The sequence below is a fragment of the Anopheles moucheti genome, chromosome 3 (assembly GCF_943734755.1).
Source record: "Anopheles moucheti chromosome 3, idAnoMoucSN_F20_07, whole genome shotgun sequence".
NCBI classification, from domain to species: Eukaryota; Metazoa; Arthropoda; class Insecta; order Diptera; family Culicidae; genus Anopheles; species Anopheles moucheti.
Window position 1 is genome coordinate 20,788,985 of NC_069141.1, and position 21,855 is coordinate 20,810,839.

General features: G+C 44.9%; 2 protein-coding genes across 2 annotated transcripts; one reads left to right on the forward strand and one right to left on the reverse strand.

The window, feature by feature from the left end:
* The first annotated feature begins 4,069 nt into the window (after positions 1-4,069).
* On the forward strand, positions 4,070-15,098 carry LOC128300335 (uncharacterized). Its single transcript, XM_053036354.1, has 7 exons — positions 4,070-4,353; positions 11,235-11,297; positions 11,368-11,506; positions 11,575-12,949; positions 13,397-14,277; positions 14,355-14,476; positions 14,548-15,098. The coding sequence occupies exons 1-7, from the start codon at positions 4,275-4,277 to the stop codon at positions 14,679-14,681; spliced, it is 2,793 nt and encodes a 930-aa protein (XP_052892314.1). The 5' UTR covers positions 4,070-4,274; the 3' UTR covers positions 14,682-15,098.
* LOC128300337 (general odorant-binding protein 56a-like) lies at positions 9,225-9,936 on the reverse strand. Its single transcript, XM_053036355.1, has 3 exons — positions 9,883-9,936; positions 9,589-9,729; positions 9,225-9,511 (listed from the first exon to the last, which is right to left on the reverse strand). The coding sequence occupies exons 1-3, from the start codon at positions 9,934-9,936 to the stop codon at positions 9,296-9,298; spliced, it is 411 nt and encodes a 136-aa protein (XP_052892315.1). The 3' UTR covers positions 9,225-9,295.
* Positions 15,099-21,855: the final 6,757 nt, after the last annotated feature.

The following is a 21,855-nucleotide window of genomic DNA, read 5'->3' on the forward strand; positions in this document are numbered from 1 at the left end:
TGGAAATAGATCCGCGCACGACGATTAAAAACCGTATACTTCGGCTTGCCAACTTACGAAAGGCTTCCTCACTGGGGTGGTTTTTTCATCTGACAATTTCTCACCCTTAAATCGCTCCGTGAGGCTGTTCCTCTGCTCTATCTATAGCTGACTGTCTGATAGCTGGGCTGGAATTCACGCAGACAGCAACCGATCCGTTGTATTTACACTCGTCGTATGTATGTACGCTTGTGCTCGTACACCATTGTAGTTTGGATGGAACAATGTGTAGGTGCGGGCACGATCGTACAGGTGTGCCATCGTATAAAGCAAACAAGCTTTTATCTTTGATAGGTGCGCACCAACGTGCCTGACGATGCTGTGTCAAAGCGAGAAGCATTGATTTTATAGCATCAACAGGACAAACTATGGATAATAATTATTTGAAACGTTAATGTTGTTTAAGTAATCCTTACTTACTTTCGACTAAGTTTAGAAAAGTTTCTAAAGTAAAGAAAATCCACGACAATACAATAAAAATAAGCAACACTTTCAAATTCTCACACTTCTCAACATCGCTTCGCTGCCATAAAATTGTAAAATTATAGCAAAACAACACCTTCAACACACACGCACACCGATGCAGCGCGGTTGAAAGCTTCCGCCATCAATGAACAGCAATGTTCGGTGGTTCCACCGTTGGCAAGGGTGCCTAAGTTTGTTTTCATCCCCCGACGAAGGTAGAGCTGCGGCGTCATCCGGTAGAAAAAATCGCGGTCGTGGGAGAATTATGTGGCAAAACACGAAGGTGTACAAAACATTTCGCTGGAAATTGTCTGTTTGTGAGGTGGAAGGTTGATGTGTGTACAGCAGTGCAATAAACCATTCGCAACAAGGTTTGGAAGTGTTCAATTCTTCGGCTACATTGCAGTGACGTGTATGTGAGAGAATTTTGTTAATCGAAGCACAGTAATAGCTCCTTTAATGTGAAGTGTCTAACGCAAAAGGCTCAAACACGGTGACTTTCAATCGGGCGTACGGTGTGTGAGCGAACACAGGAAAAAGAAAAGGTGATCAAATTTCATCTTCGATCCGCAAGCAAAGTCCGAAAGAAATTCCGTTACATAGTGTCCTGCGAAAAAACGTCCACACACACCGTAATACAGAGCAAGCAAACGATACAGCAAACGACCTGCTCGTGTGTACCGAAAACGAAGAAAAAGCTCTCCGCTACGGCAAGCAACGAACCCCTCGCACTATTAGAGCAGGTAATAATAGGAAAAAGAAAGAGATAGACGGAGGAAAAAGTGGGCACAGAATGAAACAAAACAACAAAAAAACACAACAACATTCCAACGAGATGTGGCTTCGCGGATGAGAGGATGGGAAAAGTCAGTCATGTGTACACCCTGACGTCGAGGGTTGTGTTTGTCGCTAATAGTTATAGCAGATCAAGATCGAAGCAGCCACCCTACATATTACGCGTGTGTGTGGCGATCTAGCTTTCAGCGCATTGCGTTGCCAAGAAGAATGTGACCTTTCTTGGGAGTCTGCTTGACCTGTTACAACAGCGGGAGGGTAGAAGGAAAACCTACATAATAGTGTGATGGAACCCAACACAAAGAGAAACCGTTTCACTTTTCTGTTACTTGCCCGGGCAAAACAGAAGGGATTGGGAACGCTCGTATGTATCTGTGCGCTTGCCTATTCCCGGCATGGATAAACGCGCGTGATGAACGGGTAGGAGCTGTTACACGCTATGATCAGCTAATCTGCTGCTCTAGCCTGCTAGAAGGTTAAGGTGATTCCCATTCCCCTTTCTTGGATGTAAATTCCAAACGTGTGGAATGTGGACGCGGTTTTTAGTGCCATATTTGCGTACCAGAAAAAAAAGTTAAACAATATTACTCATGTCTGTTGGTTTGGGGTGATGTTTTTTCTTTCAAGCTTTTCTTTCTCCACACCGCACTGCTTCGTTGTACAAATACTGACCGCTCGCTTTAGCAACAACCATTCGATGAGGTAACACTGTCACGAAATGTTTACCAAACGAGTGCAAGGTTTGTTCTGTACGTACACCACCTGCTTCAACCCTTGTGGAACGCCACAGTGGATCGTGCTGTTACTCTAAGCAGCAGAAGGAAGAGGATAACAACGTGGATCCGTCGTGGATCAACAGGAGAATAATTGGTCTGGGCAAGCGGAAGGAGATGAGTTGTGGATGTGTGTTGCTTCGGTATCATTACTGCTGTTAAGGTACCGACGATCATTCGGCTCAAGGAAGAAGTCGAGGTCATTTGCAGGAAGTCAATAATTATTAAGCCTTTTTACACATCTGCCAATTGTCCGGCGGGTTGTAGATGTTTCAAATGAATTGAGATAAATGATATGTTTTAAAAGGGTGTTTTGTAGTGCTGTAATGCTCTTTGCAGTACGGCGTTACACGTGTACACACATTGGTAGCACGTGCGTGTAATGAAATATTTAAGTTTGTGTTTTATGGGTTTGATTATTTTTTTTTAAGTTCTTATTCTTATATTAATTCTTATGCTGATCATTTGTTCTCTTTTGGATGAATATCAACTCGTCGCTATTTCAGTGCTTTATATTGATTTCATTTACATTATGTTAGTGTTATGTAATCGTTCATTCTTCAATTGTTTCACAGCGTAAAATATCAACCGTGTGCGGTCAGCTTTAGCGACTCGAACTCGATCACTTTCACAATGATTTGAACAAAATATGATAACATTGTTCGTAATATTTCGCAAATATTTAAATTTTTGTTTGAACGGCTGCATTTATTTATAAGGGATACTTTGGAAGTCGTTTGGAATTTTGAAAACAATAAAATAAATAACGGTTCATATATTTTTTCAAATTAACCTAAAAACTTAGTAAGGACCTATTAAATTCCAACGTATGGTATTTTCACAACTTAGCCCATCGAAAATAATCATTAATCCACAGCTCGTAACATACATGGCATTTAATCTCACAGGGCAAAACTGATCTTCCCGCACGGTCTTCTCTTTTTTGTTCGTTACTGTATGTTTCAGCATACAGCGAGCGCGAGTCAAAATTCTCTCTTCCAGTCTCGCTCTCGCTTGCAAGTAGAAAACAGCAAGCTGTGCAGGAGCGTCGAACAGGCCGATTCTCTTCCAACCGCTCGCACCAAGCGGACGTGTGTGCGTAGTGCGTGCGTCGGTCGATTGTTTTGTTTTGGTAGCCCTTTTTGGGGTGGAATAAAAGGTTAATTAAAACAATTCCTGCTTGCAGCATATTGTTAAAAGTTTCATCACTCTATTGTGCATCGTGCCAGTGCTCGTTTCGCTGATGTTATCCACCAAAGGGTGGCACTTTCACTCCGGTTAATTGTTGCCCAGCCTGCTAGGGTCTGCGTGTAGGGTTGTGAGCGGTGTGTTGAAGTTCTGTTTTGCTGCAGTTGCTGTCACACGATTGAGGTTGTGTTAATTGATCCGTTTCGAGTGTTTCGCGAAGCAATACGCAACAAAAGCGAACAACAATTGTGAACCGGTGTTGTATCGAATTGGTGTTTTTTTTTGCGAGCTCGCAGTGAAATTTCATCATTCAAGGGACAAGCCGGACTGGCACAAACGATCTGCAACCGAGTGTCCAACATTAGACACCGTTGTCGACCGTTTTGTTTTGGAAGGGTACGGGACGGCGTTGCTGTTTATAGCTTTGCTGCAATTACGGGTCCCGGAAACGGTCGATTTCCAACGAGGCCAACGAGCTAACAGCAAAAACATACATTCGTAGAAGGTGTGTCATTCGGTTCTCGATTCTCAGCCACTCCGTTCCCCTCGGTGTGTGTAAACATGCCGCATCGAGGTTCCACGGCGCCACCGTTGTGTCCCCGCAACATACATCATGAAACTCCATTCTCGCTACTGACGTTGCATGCTTAATGTGCTTCTCTTTCTTTTCTTACTTGTATTACTGTTTCCTGCCGCCCCAGCTGCAGCTTGCCCTGTAACGTGATCCTCGGAATGTCACCGTCCAAAGTTGGTCGACCAAAACCTTTCACCTAGGCTCTTGCTGTGTGTTGTGGGGCTCGAATAAACAACGGAGAAAATGAAGAACGGTGAACAGAACGCACAATTTTTGGTAGCATCTTATTAGCGACGTTTCGCGAAAGAACCGCAAGAGGAAACTCTATACAAAGAGACACACCACACAGCCTATCTTATTGCCCGGCAAAGAACAGCTGTCAGAGACAAATAAACGCAACAAGTTAGGCGCCGGAAAGTAGTACACATCCTCCTGTAGCGATGGCCCATTTTTCCATCACCGAAATGCCGGACTTGAAGGTGACGGATACGTTCCCGAAGAGTGGCCGTGTAACGGAAGGTAAGTTAACTTCCAAAAACTGCACGTCTTGTCCTTGCTGTCACCTGCACCTCCAAATGATTGGATAACCTTTCAAAATAGGTGAAAACTATTAACAAGTGTAAATAAGGAAAAGAAACATTCCGCAAAATCTGATAACGAAAGAGTCACAACATTTATGTGGTAATAATATACACAAAACTACAACCTTCCCCCCTCTTTATCACTTCTGACTCACAACAACACCTTTCTACATTAAGCTTAGTCATAATAGGCCATGAAAAGACTTGGAGACCTCTTTCATATGTGTGTCTTGATTGATTTACCTTCGTATCGTAAGTGAAATATCTGAATTCTGCGCGTACTCGATCTAGTCTGGATTTGATCGCGCAACAACCAGTGTTGTTCGAAAACACGCTTGCAGATACACTAAACAGTTGACAGGAACTGTGATGGTTAAAACAGGATCAGGTTTTAGGCAATGACCGTTCTTATCAATCTGCTCCACAATACTACACTTTATTGTATATTCCGTTATTAAAGATGATATTTATCGATACCATTTGATTAGACAATGGTGCCATAAAACGCTAAGGTAGCAATTGAGCATGAATTTCACCGAAAAAGAGGCCCTCTTTCTTGGGATTCAAAAATGGGTAGCAATTAAACATTACACCCGTACTATAATTGATGTCACTTTTGTTTCGCCGTTGCGTGTCAAGAAGAGTTTGGTGAATGTCTTTCACCTTACTACGCACCACACCCACTTCTGATGCCCTCGCAACCAGGATGGCGGGTCAACGGTGCTGTCGACCTGTGCCTGTGGAACATGAACAGTACGGTGAAGATCTGGATGAGTCAATCATCTGCACAAAGCAGCTAGCGGCAGCGGTGCAGTGTGTGGTTCCTCATTCCCACATGATGCTGCTGATTTTTAATTCAATCCAGTTCGGAGCAGACTTTTAATTGGACACAATTTGTTGTCCCCCACCGGTGGTTGGGAGGGTAGTATCCATCATTCAGCGGTACCGTGTCTGGGGTTTCTTTTTTTTTTTGTTTCTGTTGTGCTGATCGGATTGAAATTGGAGCAACATTACCAATGCTTTGATTATGCTAGAGAGTCGTTGCTCAAATACAGTGTTTCCCACCGATTGTTTGGTAATGGTTGCGGAGAACAAATCATGTTCCGATAACTCGAACCCCGGTGAGAACCATGTCTTTGATTGTGGCGGTCCTGTGTTTGCTTGCGTTGACGGGTGCTAGCGATGAGTTGCGGCCGACCAGTGATAAGAACGGCAACCGAACATAAGTTAAAGGGCCCCGGCCCGTCAACACTGGCAGCATTAATGTGTTGATTTGTAGGACCAACACAACACGTTTCATGTTTGGTCAGCTGGAATGTGAGCAAGTAGGCAAGGAAAGAGATTTATTGAAGGAAAATGCACCTCATTGTAGAACTGTGAAAAGGTAAATGTTTGTCTTGCGGTGTTGCATGTTGCGTACCACGTGTTGTCGATGTCGTGTCTAGACGATGTCACCAGGAAAGGCAGAAGAGATGAATTCATTTTAAACTGCTCGTTTTGTAGCCAACTCAAGATCCATTACTCCAAACCATATATTCCAAACGGTACTTGAATGTATATTACTTCGGATGGTAGTTAGGGGAATAGTTCACTTTTGGAACTAAAAGTGGCCGCTGCTGATCTTTCCCGTTTTCCATCGTCTAAAGAAATAGCAAGGAGGGGGAAAGAACAAAGCATTCGCCGTTTTGAACAAAATCTCTCTTTAGACCGTACTTGTATCGTTCGATAACCAACCAGTTAGTTGTGCGTATCTGTTTTCCACATGTTTGGACAGCAGTATAAGAAATGCACACGGTTAGTTCAAGAGCATCCACTCGATCGCGTAAAACGGCCGCGATGGCAATGAACTCTTTCTTTCATCTTTTAACCGATGCACCGTACGTCAAGAGCCGTTCTCCAGCCGGTAGCATTAGGAAGTAATATTTTTAGCCCCCGTGTACTGATGAACCGAAACCGAATGAAAAGCGACGGCGAAGGGCTATATACCATCCATCGTGTCAGTTTGGTCGTTCATCATCATCACCATCATCCAACATCATTCGAAGAGGACGGAGGCGGTGGTGGCGGCCTATTTTGAGACGCGATCGTGTGAAGACACGCAACGCGCAACGCAGGGAAGAAATGGACGGAACGGGATTTATTTTGGGGTCTGGGTTTTGTTGTGATATACCTTCGCCCGGGTGAATGGGAAATGTGTTTTGTCGTTTGTGAGTCCCCTTGAGGTCGGATAAATCCGATGGATGAAAATTATGATTGGATTGGCCTCTGCCGACGGAAAGACAACCCCAACACGGGCAGAGCATTTAGAGCTAATATTCGAATCGGTGGCGGAAGATTTTGGAACCGTTCGGTTTCGGTGCGTCGTTTTCTTTGTTAAGTGATCATCGCGGAAAATCGCACTCGTACCAACGGTTTTCACCACTTAGCATAAGAGACCTTTGTGCGGTTGGTGGGTTGTGTTTTTTTTCTACACTCTTTTACCTTTTATTTTGCCATTGTTTCCATTTGTGTGTGGTTGGAATGGGGAAGCAATTTCATGCCCCTTATTACTCTCATAATCTTGCTTTCTTCCTTTCTTAAAATGGATCGTTTTGGAAACAAAACAGCAACGGTGAAAAAAAGGTTTGATAATAATTATCCAGCGTGGTGGTTGTGTGCTGGTGTTACACTTTCACCTGCCCGATGGCATTTACTTTTACTTTCGTCACTGGGGTCTTGCAGGTACACCCGCAAACTTCGAAGATCCCACACGGTCTGGCCATTCCGTTTCAATCTGTGCGCACATTCGAATGCTCCACAATCAAGATGATCAATCATCATCTTCGTAAGGGAAAAGCTGACATGGACGCCACTCCACCCGGTGGGCATCACTTTTCTCCTTTTCCAACATTTACATCCACCTACCCGACAACATTTAGCAGTATGCCTAAGATTACCTTATCATTGTGGCATAATTGTTTTCTTTTTTGTTCAATTTCGCAAACAATTTATGCCAGCACTGCGTCACCAGTTTCTGCTAGGGTTGCAAACGTTTCGCCGCTTAGTTCCATTTTCATATTTTGAGAAAATTCCCCCCGCGGCACCAGTGCTACCGACGGCGGGGTGCAATGACCGGGCCCGGGGACCGTTGCCAACCTAAGCGAAACCCTCATGGTCGTGCGGCTGGAAAATGGGTGGAAATACGGTTGATTGGAATGCTGCACGGATTTCAAATACTTAAAGAGAACGAGAGAGCGAGAGTTAGAGAGGGAGAGGGTGAGAGAGAGAGAGAGAGAGAGAGAGAGAGAGTGAGAGAAGAAAAGCCAGGGTTGAATAGAAAGTAACGACTTATTGGAGAAAATAAAATAATATATCGAAAATGATATGTTCATCGAAAACAAAAGGGCCCATCTCGTATTAATTTCCGTGTAAATTATATGCCAAAGGTTGAAAGAGTGCAATTTATAATTATGTTTAATCACAATTTTTAAAATGAATTGCATACCTTTAGTAGTACATTTCTAGAGCATAGCTCAGCACAGAGCATGGAATCGCTTTTACATACAAATATCTTGATTTTCATCTTTCATCCTTTATACGACGGGGAACTGCTCCCTATAGTGCGCAATCAAAAACCACATTTGCCTAATAACGACTGCCATCTGAGCTGCCGACGGTAACTTTTGAACCATCCCACTGCCCATGCGAGTGCATTACAATATGGTCTCTATTTTTCCCGTTACGTCCATGGAAGGAAAAGACTTTCCTTTCATTCAAAAATAAACCCGTTCCATGATCGGGCTCTGAAACGTGCAATGCTCGCGCACGCGCACACCAACACACAAATGATGTTCCGCGATGGTCGCGGATTCGCATCTCGCGAATCTCGCAGGTTTTGCCTGCTGTCCCTACATATTTTGTTCCCCTTTGCTCTCTTTCTTTCTGTCTTGAAAGAGAGAGAGAGTTCTGCTGTTGAGGAGGCTGTTGAGCCTTATTTTCGTCCCCTCGTCGGTTACAGCATATTGCCGTGCCGGATACAGGACGGGTTTAACCTGTTGCATTCGTGCGGCTGGTAGCGTTCGTGGAGGTATTTATAATCATGTGGGCATAAGCCAGTATTAAATATCGCGCTATATTATTGCGTTAGAAAGTAAAAACCATACACACATGTGTTTTACGTGCTGCGTAGGGAATGATAATCGGGTGGCTGTTAGGAAGGGGCAAATCTATGGATCCCGTAAAGTGAGTATGCAGATTCAGAAGCTTCAGTTGGACTTGTTTCCAGTGGAATAAGAAAAGGCTTGCAAACCGGCGTAGCTATTTACTTCAAATGTTCTTGCTCGAAAACAACATCCAGCGGATACATCTGCTGATAAGAAGTGGCTCAAGAACGACCGAACTACAACGCGAAATAGGAGTTGGTGCGTACCATCGAGATACGGACGATGCGTTATGATGTATAGTTAAAGCATTGGTAAAACTCGTTTCTGGCACTGATTTATGAGCTACAAACAGTACCTGGAATAAGTGGTAGATGTAATGGCTTAATGTATGCCATAAATCTTTTTCTCCGGGATGTTCACGCCAAACGGAAGCGTTAATTGAATTGCCACTTTTTTCAACTTCTCCTTGTGTTCTTAAAAGGGACTACCTTTGGCTGCAAACCACATACTACTGGGTTGCTCTAAACTGGAATCTTTACTCACAAACCTACATGTAACAGTTAGCAACTTCTTGTCATCGAGTGAAACATTGGTATTAAGCTTTTAAAAGCATGAATCATTTTTTTCAAATATGCACAAATTTTATACTCAACAACAGCTGGGGGATGACGGGTGTCGATGATGGTGTGATGTGATCAACAAACAAAACTCGACCAACAGCAGACCGTCCCGTCAGGCTCAGTCAAAGATAGATTTGTTCTTGTTGTAGCACTGGTACAAGCTGAACGCCTTATCACACTTACTGGCACCTTCGTTCTTTTCGCACACATCGGCAAACGTTGTCGCCTTCTCGATGGGATTACCCTTCGTTAGCTTGGCGATCAACACGGCCCGGTTGGCCACACCGTCCTCATCCGTGAAACCCACCTTTGCGAAAATGCACTGTATGGTACACTGCAGAAACAGGGGAAACAATCGAAATACACATCAATACTTGCCAAGCAATAATGTTTCAGACGTATATAGCTCACCTTTGACGTTTCACTGTCCAGCGTTAGATCACCCAGGCGCATCTTGGTCGCAAAGTCCTCCGGCAGATCGCCACCTAATTCCGCGTGACAGGCGTCGGTCAACGCTTTGGCAATCTCGTGTTGCTCCTCCGTGAAGAATGCCTACAAAATAGTCGCAAGTAGTCGTCGATACAGTATAACGCACGTCTCAATTTCATGCCCGGTTTAGAACAAATATTCCAACGGAACATAACTTTACGGACGAGCTTTAACAATGTAGCAATGGGAAAAAGGGTTTCCATCTTTCGTTCTTACCATCGTCGTTACAGCTCCCAGGAGCAACAGGAATGCAATCTGCAGGTTCTGCATGGTGATAAAGCTGTTTTGGCAAACTGTTCTACTTGTCGAACGCGTCCAACGACCGTAACACTGTATTCGCCGAAATCGAACTCGGAAATGAGATGCTGCCGTCTGAAAGCAGTCGCCTTTTATATGCGTTAAGAATATAAGCAGCTGCAGTAATGAATCCTCGCAGCAGATGGGCATGATAAGAAACAAAACATGCAAGAAGCAAACGAATAAATCCATCTTGATTTATGTCGCTTTTTGGGAGGCTCGCCATCCGGTGACGACGATGTCCTCTTCAAGGCCATTAAGTTACCCTGATGAAAAAGGCAGAGAGAGAGCTCCAAGAGTAGGGTTCTTATTACAGGGTTTGACGATAGGTATGATCTTATTGACTGATTGAATCTATCGATGATAAACAACGCTTGAATCCGCCTGAGCGTAAACAGTCTGCCAGAATTGGCATTCACTAAATTCCGTATCCAACTCACTATCAATCTCACCGTTTATCTTATTCGCTTGCGCGATTCAATAAATTATCCACGCGATATCCTATCTATCGTCAAACCCTGCAATGCGTCCGACGATTTGTGGCCCGGGCAAGGATTTCCTTCTCACTGCATTATTCTCTCGCCATCGTTATGCAGTCTCCGCGTAACATGCCTGCTCTCGTGTACCATCTTCCAGCACAAGGTCAAGGTTGTCTACCTGCGCGAAGGGGAGTGACACCCGCCAATGGCAGACGAAAAGCGACCGGAAGGCCAACATCTTTTGTTTTCTGTTGCCATAATTTGCCATCAAAAACGGGTCGGTTGATGCTTCGCGTAGTAGGTGAGGCCGCGAGGTCCAGGAGAGAAAATGGAGGACAAATCGCTGCTATTATCCTTCGTCCAGTCGGTGGAAGCCACATCCCCAAAAGCGCATCGGTTCTCTCTCGTGGCCGATGGTCATAATCATCCGGTGCTCTCTGGGTGTATGTTGCGTTTCACCACCGACCGATGACTTCCCATCAGCTACAAGATGCAGCTCATGCTCAGTTCATCCCCCGGACACACTGGTTGCAATTTGTAAAACAAATTAATGCTTTGTTATTCACGTATAGTGCCTTCACGCGCAATGTCACGTTTCGCTGGTTCGTTGGTCGATTCTTCTGGAGCTCTGTTTGTGTTCCATTATACTACGGTGGGAATTAACCGAAGGTTAACTGCAACGAGAAGAAAAACAAATATTCGACATTAGTTTACAATGGTGTAGTTAAGGTATTACACTGATTACAATTGACCTTAACAGTTTCTTTTCTCCGTATCTTCTTTACTACGCAGTTTGCAAAGAATGGCTGGTTCGGGAGGATGGTGCCTTAGCTTATCAACTGCAGAATCAAGAGAGTAAGTGGTTGTAAGAAATGAATTACGCGTTAGTGTGAAGTGTTTTGATTGTTTTCTGTTTACATTACAGTTAGTGAACATTATAAAGGCAATAAACAGCGCAACCAAATCGTTCGGCAGGATTTTCCGACCGCCCTTTCGGAGCAGATCCGCGAAAAGGAGGATGCAGAGCGACAGGCTGCTCTCTACCATCAGATGATCAATGAGCAGTAAGTGATCCATCACACCTGTTTTTTTTTTCGACTTCCTCGCTAACATTCCTCTATACACCTTACAGAGAAGAAATGGACGCAAAAGTAGCTCGAGATATTGCGGAGCAGCTGAACCGAGAGACCCAAGCCAAGCGACAGATGGAGCTGCAGCGTGGAGAACTGTTGGCCCGTAAGCTTCAGGAGCAAGCAAACCTGAGTGACCGAAGACATCCGTCCGCCGGTGCTGGACATTCTGGGCGACAGCCCGCTCAAGAGCAAAATCCATTTCCACTGCCACCACGCACACATCCAAAGCCCAAACAAGGAGTTGCAAATGGGGCTCAGGAGCTGCCGAATAACTCCAGCTCCTCACATTTTATGGCACACTCCCCAACTCCCGTGACACAAAGCAATGAACCGGGACTGCATTATGCTTCGTTGGATTTGAATGCTCCGAAACGACCACCACCGCAACCAGTATTCCAGAATGGCAGGGCAGCTCCGTTAAGCCCTACTCACCATGTCGGAGGCTACCAGGAGCGTTCGGAAATATTTCCCCCTCCGGAACAGCAGTATCCGGCAGCAAACTTTAATCAGTACTCCGACGATGAAGAACCGCCTGCTTTGAGTGGAGCAGGCACAGGAGGAGCATATGCCAATATAAACCTTCATTCACACACACCGGAGAAGAAACAACCACCGCCACCAGCCGGTTCAGCGTACCGCCAATATGGCCGAACGAATCGTTCACCTTCGGATAATGTGGACAGCATTCGTCCTTATAATATGCCGCTCTCAAATGATGACTTCCAATATCAGTACCCTTTGCCACCGACGGTAAACAACATATCTGGTTCGTCTAGTAGAAACGGTGGGCATATGTCTGGAGTACCCCGGTACAGCCATAACAACATCGTACCGACAACAGAGGCCGACTATCAGAATAATACGAACTTCAACAAGATGTCACCGGAAAAGTACGTTACTCCGACACCCAGTCATGGGGCGGGAGTTGGTGCAGAACCACCTTTCGAAGGTGTAGCCTACCCTCGACGCAGCGAAGCACCACCCTTACAACGAACCGCGAACCCAATCAACTACAACCTGTACGATGATGATGACATAGAGGAAGCATTAGCAAGTACCAGCAGTGGAACGTACACCGCGACTCCACTCAATCAGCTTGGACTTCCGGTCGATGCTGGACCAGGACCGAGCAACAGGTATGCTAATGGGGGAGCTACACCGAAAGGTGTACTTCATCACCATCATCCGCATCCGCAACATGGCAATGGGGGGATCTATCAGAATCAGCCACATTCATCGCATGCCTCACCGAGTCACTCGAAAAACAGCAGCTACGACAAGACGGATCGTATTCGCACGCTACAAGATTTGGGTTTACCGCCGGACGAGATACAGGAGATCGATATGCGGCTCGAGCAGGAGTTGCGTGATGCGGTAGGTTTGATTTGCAATTTTTGTTGTTGACTGTTTTATTATTTTAAGCATGGACGAATCAAAACGCAAGATTTGTCCGTCCCGAGCGAGTCTGCACTCTGGGATAACATGTCGAGTGTCTAATATCATGACTAGAGGCAGACTCGTTTGGGAAGGGCGATATCTACCACCGTATATAGGTTTTTATCAGTGTAGAATCATGTGATAAGGGTGAATTTGATAAGCAATGTTACGATTAGTGTTTTTATCTATAATTTGTTATTCGGCAGTTTCATGCGCTATTTAGGGTTATTTCATAGATAACATAATCTACTTACGGAGTGAACTTGGCAGTATGATGTTATGGCCAACTGTTCTGTTAGCGTGATAAACATATCAGCTTCTTTTTTAAATACACATTAAAACTCCATCGGTAAAACATTATTTCTGTTCGCTTTATCTTGCTAGGAATTGGCACGCAAGCTGCAGGAAGAGGAAGGTGGCCAGGTGGATCAGGAATTTATCGACCGGAAGGTAGCGATGGAAGCACAAGATAAAGAGCTCGCTAAAATGCTACAGGAACGGGAACGTGCCAAAGCAAAGCGTGCCCGCGAGAAGGCGCGCCTTAAGAAGGAGCAACGTTTGCAGCAACAGAAACAGGAACAACGTGCTGACGGCACTGTATCGGAGGAAGACCCGGCAGCGTTGGGCGAAAGCTCAGGAGATCCGGCAAACCATTCCCCACCGGGTGATGATGATGCTGCTGCTATCGGTGATGCTTCCTACTCGAACCCGATCGATATGCTGCAGCAGCAGCAGCGACCACCAAAATTGATCTCCCCAACTGGATCTTCGTCCGGCGCGAGAGGATATTACGGGCCGACTGTTCCCGTCCCATCTGCGGAACATCCGCTGTACAATCATCGTACGCAGGGCAGCATATCGTCACATGGTTCTGGATCGGGTAGCGTCAGCAACAGTCATCATCATCCACCGCAAGCGCACCCGCCGGTTGGTCCGATCAGCGATGAAAACTACTCGAATCCAGTTGATATGATTAAGCAGCAGAAACAGCAACAGCAACTGCTGTTTCAACAACAGCAACTTCTACAGCAACAGCAGCAACAACGCGGTGGACCTAACTTGAAGCTATCCGCCAACGTGCAACGGTTGGTGGAGAACGGTCGAAAGGAGGACGAAATTTATGTGCTGCCCGTTTCGCAGGAAGATCATCCCGCTGTTGATCTGCATCCATCGCAACGAACGCCTCCAAGGTCGTCAATGCAGCCGGGTCATGATGCACGTGGATTGGTAAACGGGGGTCGGCTGCTTTCATCGCCTGGTTCGAGGTAATATTTTGCAAGTAGTAATGTGGCATATGAGCAGCAAGAAAGAATGCAACGTCTTATTTTTTCTCTCCCCAAAGAAATCAATACTTGGATGATAATATAGCCGCAAAGATTGATCCAACATTCGGCGGAACAGGAATGGGACATTCACCAAGCTCCACTGGTACCTCATCATCCGTCGCAAACACATCGCAGCCAGGTATTTATCACTATAACTGCCTCTCTACTATACTCAATGCTAATGCCATTCGGTATCCCTTCCGTTTTTAGACATCCTCGAATTCTCTGATCCCGGTTCCTCTAGTCCAGTACCACCACCGTATATGCCGATACAGGGAACACGCCGTAACAATGTGACCGATGGAAAGAAGCGCAAACCAAAGGAACGATGCGCTCAGCAATAGACGTTGTCTCCCATTCTTCCAGTGTAATTGATGGAAATGTGTGAACAAATTCTCCACTGCCCCAGGAAAGCATGACATTTCGATCGCATTTAAAGCCTTCGGTGCTGTACTCAGGATCGATGTAAAGAGTTTGTGTGTGCGTTTTTTTAAGATTATATGCCACAGCATCTCTGCAAAATCCGTTTAAAAAAAAGCTGCCGTAAATTGAAGGCTTACAGTTACAGCCGAATAGTGTGTAAGAAAGTTGATTAACATGTTTGTGCGAGTGCAACGTGGGCTTGATTGTGAATCTAGCTCACTATATTTATCAAATGTTAGGGTTTTGTCTACAGATATATGCACCGCTATTCGGTGCTACACGGCTCAGTGAAAGATGGGTCTTTTTGTAATAAAAGAAGAGCAAATGAATTTATATTTAAACCACATTTGGAACTTTGCGTTTTTGGAATTCAAAGATGGGTTATGATGACAGGTTTATCAAGACTACACGCGCGGTATGAATTTTAAATTCAGCTTGGACGTAGGTTTATACGCGGTAAAGACGGTTGTTTCGGTTATTTGTATTCCAAGCCACAGATTCCAAGTTATCAAGCTGCTGGACAATATCCAACAACGATTTTAGAAGAACATAATCTTAAGAAATGTCTAAAATCAGATTAAATTACTGTACTTTTATGCAAAAACATTCAAATAACTTGATCACCTACATTATAAAATAAACGTCGAAGAACATCGCTATAGCCGAGACAAACACCGCCAAACCTACATCACCGTACAGCGACCTCTACTGTAGACGGACGCAAACTGTCAACAGAAATGCATAATCTGCGGTGCAGCTGTGGCGTAATGCATTTGACTATTGTCTTTATTTTAAGTAAAAAAAAAAACTAGGTCGCCCAACCGGGTTTAAGAAATGCTTTAAAAACGAAGGTGCCATTGCTATGTATAAACCGCGAACGCTACTACACGTACGCACCTCGGAATTAATGACGCTTGGGTAGAGACGTCAAGTTTAGGGACACCGGGCATCAACAACGCAATAGTTTGGATATATTTTCGAACCGCTTAACAACGAATGTATTTTAGAAAGAAATGTGCATTTGAGCCAAATTCCAGCCAATGATCCCGAAAAGAAAATCAGCTCAAACTGGTGACTACGACGTGATTTCGGGACAGAGACGTTAACTTTTTCAGCAACAAGTTCCCAGTTGACAGTGTCCTGACATGTTTCCGTGTCACCGTAAACCGGCGGTCCAGTTAGTGCATGGTGCGCATTAAGTAGTGCAACTCACCACCAAAACCACGAGCTACGCATTTTTGATAATCCGACACGCCGTTACGATCTGGAAAATCTAGAACAAAAAAATTCAAGTGCATTGTCATAACATTCGCCAGAAAACGCAGTCCACTGCTATTTGAGTACGCCATTAACGGATCTGCTCTTGTGCGCCAAAGCTGTGTCAGGGACCTTGGAGTGTTGATGGTAAGTTGAGCTTCCACGACGACGAGCTAGAGCACATTGCCACTAAGGGCAACCAGCTAATTGGCCTGCTGAAGAAGTTAGCGCGCGACATTACTGATCCGGTCTGTACTAAGGCGCTTTATTGTTCCTTAGTTCGGTGATGGATGAAGCATCTGTGGTGTGCTCGCGCCTTCTGGCCCGTCTGGAGTCCATCCAGCGCAAGTTCACGCGGTTTGCTCTGCGCTCCTGAAGCGTCCAAGTTGACTGTGACGGATGCTGCGCGTTACTTGGCCTGGAGTCGCTGAAACAGCGAAATTATAACGCGCTGAGATTATTTGTCGCAGGGCTATTTGACCATCGGATCGACTCGCCGGCACTGCAGTCCGGCCTCAACATCTACGCTCCGGCGAGAACGCTCCCTGCCAGGCTGTTACTTGACGTAAAGGAACGTCGTAGTCGTTTTGGTTCCTCTGATCCGTTATTGCCCGTGTACCGCGAGTTCAACGCTGTTTGTGATCGTTTTGAACCTGACTTGTCACGTTTAGTATTCTTAAATTGTATTCGTTCTGTACGGCCAACTACGTGTGAACTGGATATTTGAGCTTCAAAGGGGCCATGTTGAATGAAATAACTGATAGGGGAGTACTGTGACGAAATCTAATGTCCTAGAGGGATTGGGTAGAGACGTCTGCTTTAGGGAGAACGGACAATAGCAACTCAGACGTTTGGATGTGTTTTCTAACCGATTGTAACGGGTATATTTTATAATCAAAAGTGCGTTTGAGCCAAATGCCGATCTCGATTCGATTCTCTATCTCGAAAATATAAAAAGGTCGAATTAAAGATTAAAATAGCTTGAAAGTCAGCTCGTATAAGCACACAGCACACTTATCTGTAAGTCGATTCTTGACTTCAGGCGGCCCATTGTTTACTTAGTAACGGCGCTGGTTCTACACGACAGGATTGGTACAAAATCCCATCCAGACCAAAAAGGAATTCTTGACAAAATGATGGAAATAATTCTAGACTAAACTTAACTTTTAGACAATTTGATTCGATTTGACATCCAGTTTACGATGCGACGGTAGAGAGGATTCCGGAAGAGCTGCATGCAAAACTACGCCCGCAGTACAGCCGGGGAAAGGGACAGAGCATTGTCCTATACATAAAAGTCTGTGTATATGTGAAGTGCAGCTTTGTTCGTGCGTATGGCCCCAACCCACCACCGCCCTTTTCCGCACAGATCGAACCATCCATCTCCTCGCAATGGACAAAGACGGACCGGAGATAACCCAAACTGCATCATAAATTGCACAAACACATCGAAACTATCCGCAAATCGGCCGATCGGGGTTCCGATGCAGCTCTCGGGCCTCCGGTGTGCTGTGTGTGTGTGTTGGTGAGCACATGAAACCTGATAAGACGAACCTCTTTGTCACAGACGGTAAAATTTGCATTCTAAAACTATCGCACAAAACGGACAAAAAGGGTATCCGATGGGTAAGGCCTGGGGAGGTGTACAAAGTATAGCACGAATGTGTGACGTACCACGAGATCTTGACCAGCCTTGATGTGTGCAGTGTGCGAAATGCACCCCTTTTTGCTGCTAATTCCGCAAATGGGACATTAGGGGATGTTGGGGGCTAGCAAGAGAAAGGGAGAGAGAAAGAGAGATAGAGAAAGAGAACAGACACAATGCAACTGCACACACCAACACACGTTCGCATCTGCACATTCGCCGTGGAACTGCAGCGCATGTCATCCGGAAATCGGATGCACGCCGCACCCTTCATCCCCTAGAAACCACCCCTTCCGTGTTGCACTGTTGGATGCATATTCGCGAAAAGGGACCGAGAAAGAGATGGTGCGCGCCGTACGGTGCGAAAGAGAGGCACACGAACGGCAGAACTGCAACTCGCGCGAATACATCGTTGTGTTTGCAAATGCGCGAGTTTGCCGATACGGTTTGAAAAAGTCAACCGCACACACATACACGTGAGAAGTGCACTTTCGAGCATAAAAGAAGAAAAGGGAAGGAAACTTAACAAAGTGCATCGAAACTCACGCATTCAAACACACACTCACACACAGTGCGATCCGTCCGATCATTTCGGCCCGAAGTGCAAAGGGCATCTGCTAGGGGTGGAGATCCCCCTTTTATGGCTTCTCGCTCTCCACCTTTCTCGTTCTCGCTCCCGCCCCATGCATGATTGTGTGCAGTTTGCGATAGTGTAGTATTGGTGCAAAAATATCACCAATCGATCCCTGAAAGCAGTGTGGGCAAACGAAGGCAGCGAAAAAACGGGCCCGCCAGAGAATGTGTCTGACCAACGATGCAACTTTGGGTTCGGTATGGTAGGGGTGGAAAGTGGGGGAGGGGGTGGAGAGGGGTGAACAGAACGCCCGCAAAAAAAGAAACGGACACACACACAGCAGCAGCAGCAGCAGCAACGGTGTGCATTTGTTCCAACCCGGGGGTAAAAGTCGCAACCACAGAGCCAAGCAGCGACGTCTTTTGCTCGTCATCGTAGTCGTCGTGGTCGTCGTGGTCGTGCGTGGTCACACAACACACGTCGTCGTCATCGGTCGGTCGCGCGAAACGCATCCAGAGATTCCCCGTTCGCGGGTTTGCGGGACCCCTGCAATATACGCGAGCGGCGCGCGCGAATTTCACGACGTGTTACACTTTTTTTTCTGATTTCGCCCCGTGTCTGAACGCACTTTTTGTTGTTGTGTTGCTGTCCCCGTCTTAGCTACCATTATTCTGTTTTGAACCGTCTGCGCCTGCTGGTGTTGTTTTGGTTTGCTCTTGGTAGTATACAGCTGTGTGGTGTCACTCCTCACCCTTTCACTTCCCTTCTTCCGTATGCGGACGCGAAGAAACAGTGCACATTTTCCTGGCGTGACACGGAACGTTGAAGGGTTCATTATTCCCTCCCCATTCCGTGCGGGGACAACATTCCTGTTCACCTCCTGCTGGTGTGTTCCATCATGTGTGTTTGTGTGCGATTTTATCCTAAAAAAACCCAATCCCAGTATTTTTTGCATTGCAGTGATGTCTTTGATTTCTTCTTACCCGGTGTTTTGGGTCGCGCAGTGCAATTGGAATCTGCTCCGGTACTTATCTCGTCGCTGGGACCGTTTGCACGTACTTTTTTTCACTCTCACATTCCGGTGATCCGGTTCCCTGCACGTCGCCAAAAGAATTCTATCGCGCGTTTGTGCAACGGCAGAAAATGTTCGATCGTTTGTTCTGTCAAACTGTCAAACGGACGCACGGATCTGTCAACCCCTAACGTACACACGCACGCACCCTTAGTCGACACTACTCAGGTCTACTGCGACAGTGATGCTGCTGTGCGCCGTACACGAGCCGGTGATGAGTGACAGATTAGACTCGATTGCAGATTGCAATTGTTTCTTGTTGGCTTCTTTATCCTGTTGGTTCATCCCTTTTGCTCACTCGACCTTACAGTGTACTAAATTTAGTGGGATTTGAATCAAGTTCGGTCCTAAACTTAACGCGTAATTTGCGCTACAATTCAGGATTTTCTTGCGGGGTAAAGGTTACCTGTTTCCATTGCATCTATCATCTACAACTTTGTTTTATCATGTTAAATTCCTCGGCTTACTTCTTTCACTCACATCGTGGCTAGGCTTTTTTGGGCGTTTGTTTCGAACCGTTCAAATACTTTGGAAAAAAAACGGATATCGTCTCGCTGCCGCGGTGTCTTGTTCGGGAAGAAATTACCGGGAATTTCTGGAACGCAAAAATATACCCTGTTTACCGTCGGTGTTTTTTTGTCGGATTGAGTTTTTGCAAAGTGGTGTGTGGTGTATGTGTGCATTGAGTGTTAGTGTATGTAACAAGTGAGACACGAGGCAAATTTTGTAACGCAAAAAAGTGTACAGTGTGTAGTATAGGAAGGAGGATAAAAAATATCGAATTTCGCCCATTCCCTCATGTTTGAGCTGTGCGTCCGCCGTTCCGCCAAAGTCATCCAGGGCGGACATGTAAAACGCCAAAAATAGTTCAGCATTTTCTGTGTGGAAACTTCCAAGTGTGTTAGTTGCAAAGTTTTGGATCGATGCGTTTCCTGTCTGCGTATGTTCATTAAATAAATTATTACATAACTCACCACTAAACATTAGGCAGTTGTGTTTAAAACCGTATAATGTATTTAATAAAATGCTTTGTGTTCAGCCAAACAATAGCAAAAACAGTATTCGACACTAAATGAAAGTTTGATCAGTTAGGCTGTGAGTAGTGTGATCTTATCATCCTGTCGACGAACTCTTTAGCAAGGTAAGACATTGTTTTCTTCGACATCATACTTTTAATTGGACATTATACTTGTTAAGTTACGTAAGTTTGATACTTTTTCGTCTTTTAGTTTGTGTTCTGTTGACTTTCATTATGCTTTATTCTGTTGTAAGTTATTATAAAATTGTCTTTTATATTTTTCTTTATTTAAACACATTTGATATAATGTTTGATGTTTGCTGTTCTCTGTTGTGCGACCATTGCGGAAGCCATTGCGCATTTTGTTTCCCAACATCTTTTTTTTTTGTAGCTAACGGGATTTCGTTGAACAAATGGCGAATGTCTCGGAGCGCTTTCTCCTTTTCACTGTTGCCACCCTTCCTTTATTCCTCCATTCTACTAATATTCCGAGACACTTTCTTCAAATTCATCCCCTCTCTTCCTCTTCTTCGGGTTGTCTTCCTTACTCTTTTTTCGGTCTCTCTCTCTCTCCTTTCTTACCGTTTTCGCCTAAACTTTTCATGTTTCACATCCCACCGTTTGTCTTTTCTTGATCTCTTATCTGTTTTGTGCATCTTTCTTTCTTCTGCTGTTGGACCTTTCTCTCATCCACGGGAGAGGAAGGGTGGATTTTTTGATTTACTTTCCGCCATTTCACTTTTTCTTTGATAGCTCATGTGAGCAGATTGGATTTTACTTGCTTTCTTTCGCATTTCTGTCCTTTTCCGTATTGTCATTATGGACGGCCGCCATTTGCTTGTTTAATATTGTTTTAATTTCCATTTATTATCCACTTTTCACCATCAATTCGTGTATTTAATGAGCTTACATGACATTATTTTATAAAGTTTTTCGAAGTTAAATAAATCTAATCTATTCTGCTCTCTCTCCGCGTTACAACTTTATTAATCTTGCTACTGCTTTGTTAATCCAGCTTCCAGTTGCAAAACTTTTCTCTGTTTCATTGGCTGTTGCTAATCCTTTTCACGTAGCCAATTCTTTATTGGGTAATTTCTCGCAACAAGATTATGGTCGTCAGTGGCGTCCATTTTACAACGCAACGCCGGGCTTTTCATGTAGCATAAAAGTTACATTAAAACTTTTCTTTTCAACCCGGAAACATATTTGCGATGCGATCGATTTGTTCCGTAAGCAGAAAATGAATCCCCTGTCACTCTCCATGTTGTGGCTACGGTGCCACAGTAAGAAAATTGAACTATTGCCTGCCGAGGTTATGAGGAACTAATTTAAATTGTTTTGGTTGGAGCAATTATTTTGCCGATCCTAGTGCCGTGCTTTCACACCAGCCATAATAATAAATAGTGTATTAGGAAACAGTTTATTATATTTCCTATCTTTCCTCATTCACCGTCACAGTAACTCGCCTGCTTCGAGACGATTTTGTTGTGATGGATTGCACAAATTTTGAACTATGTTTGCCTTGCTGG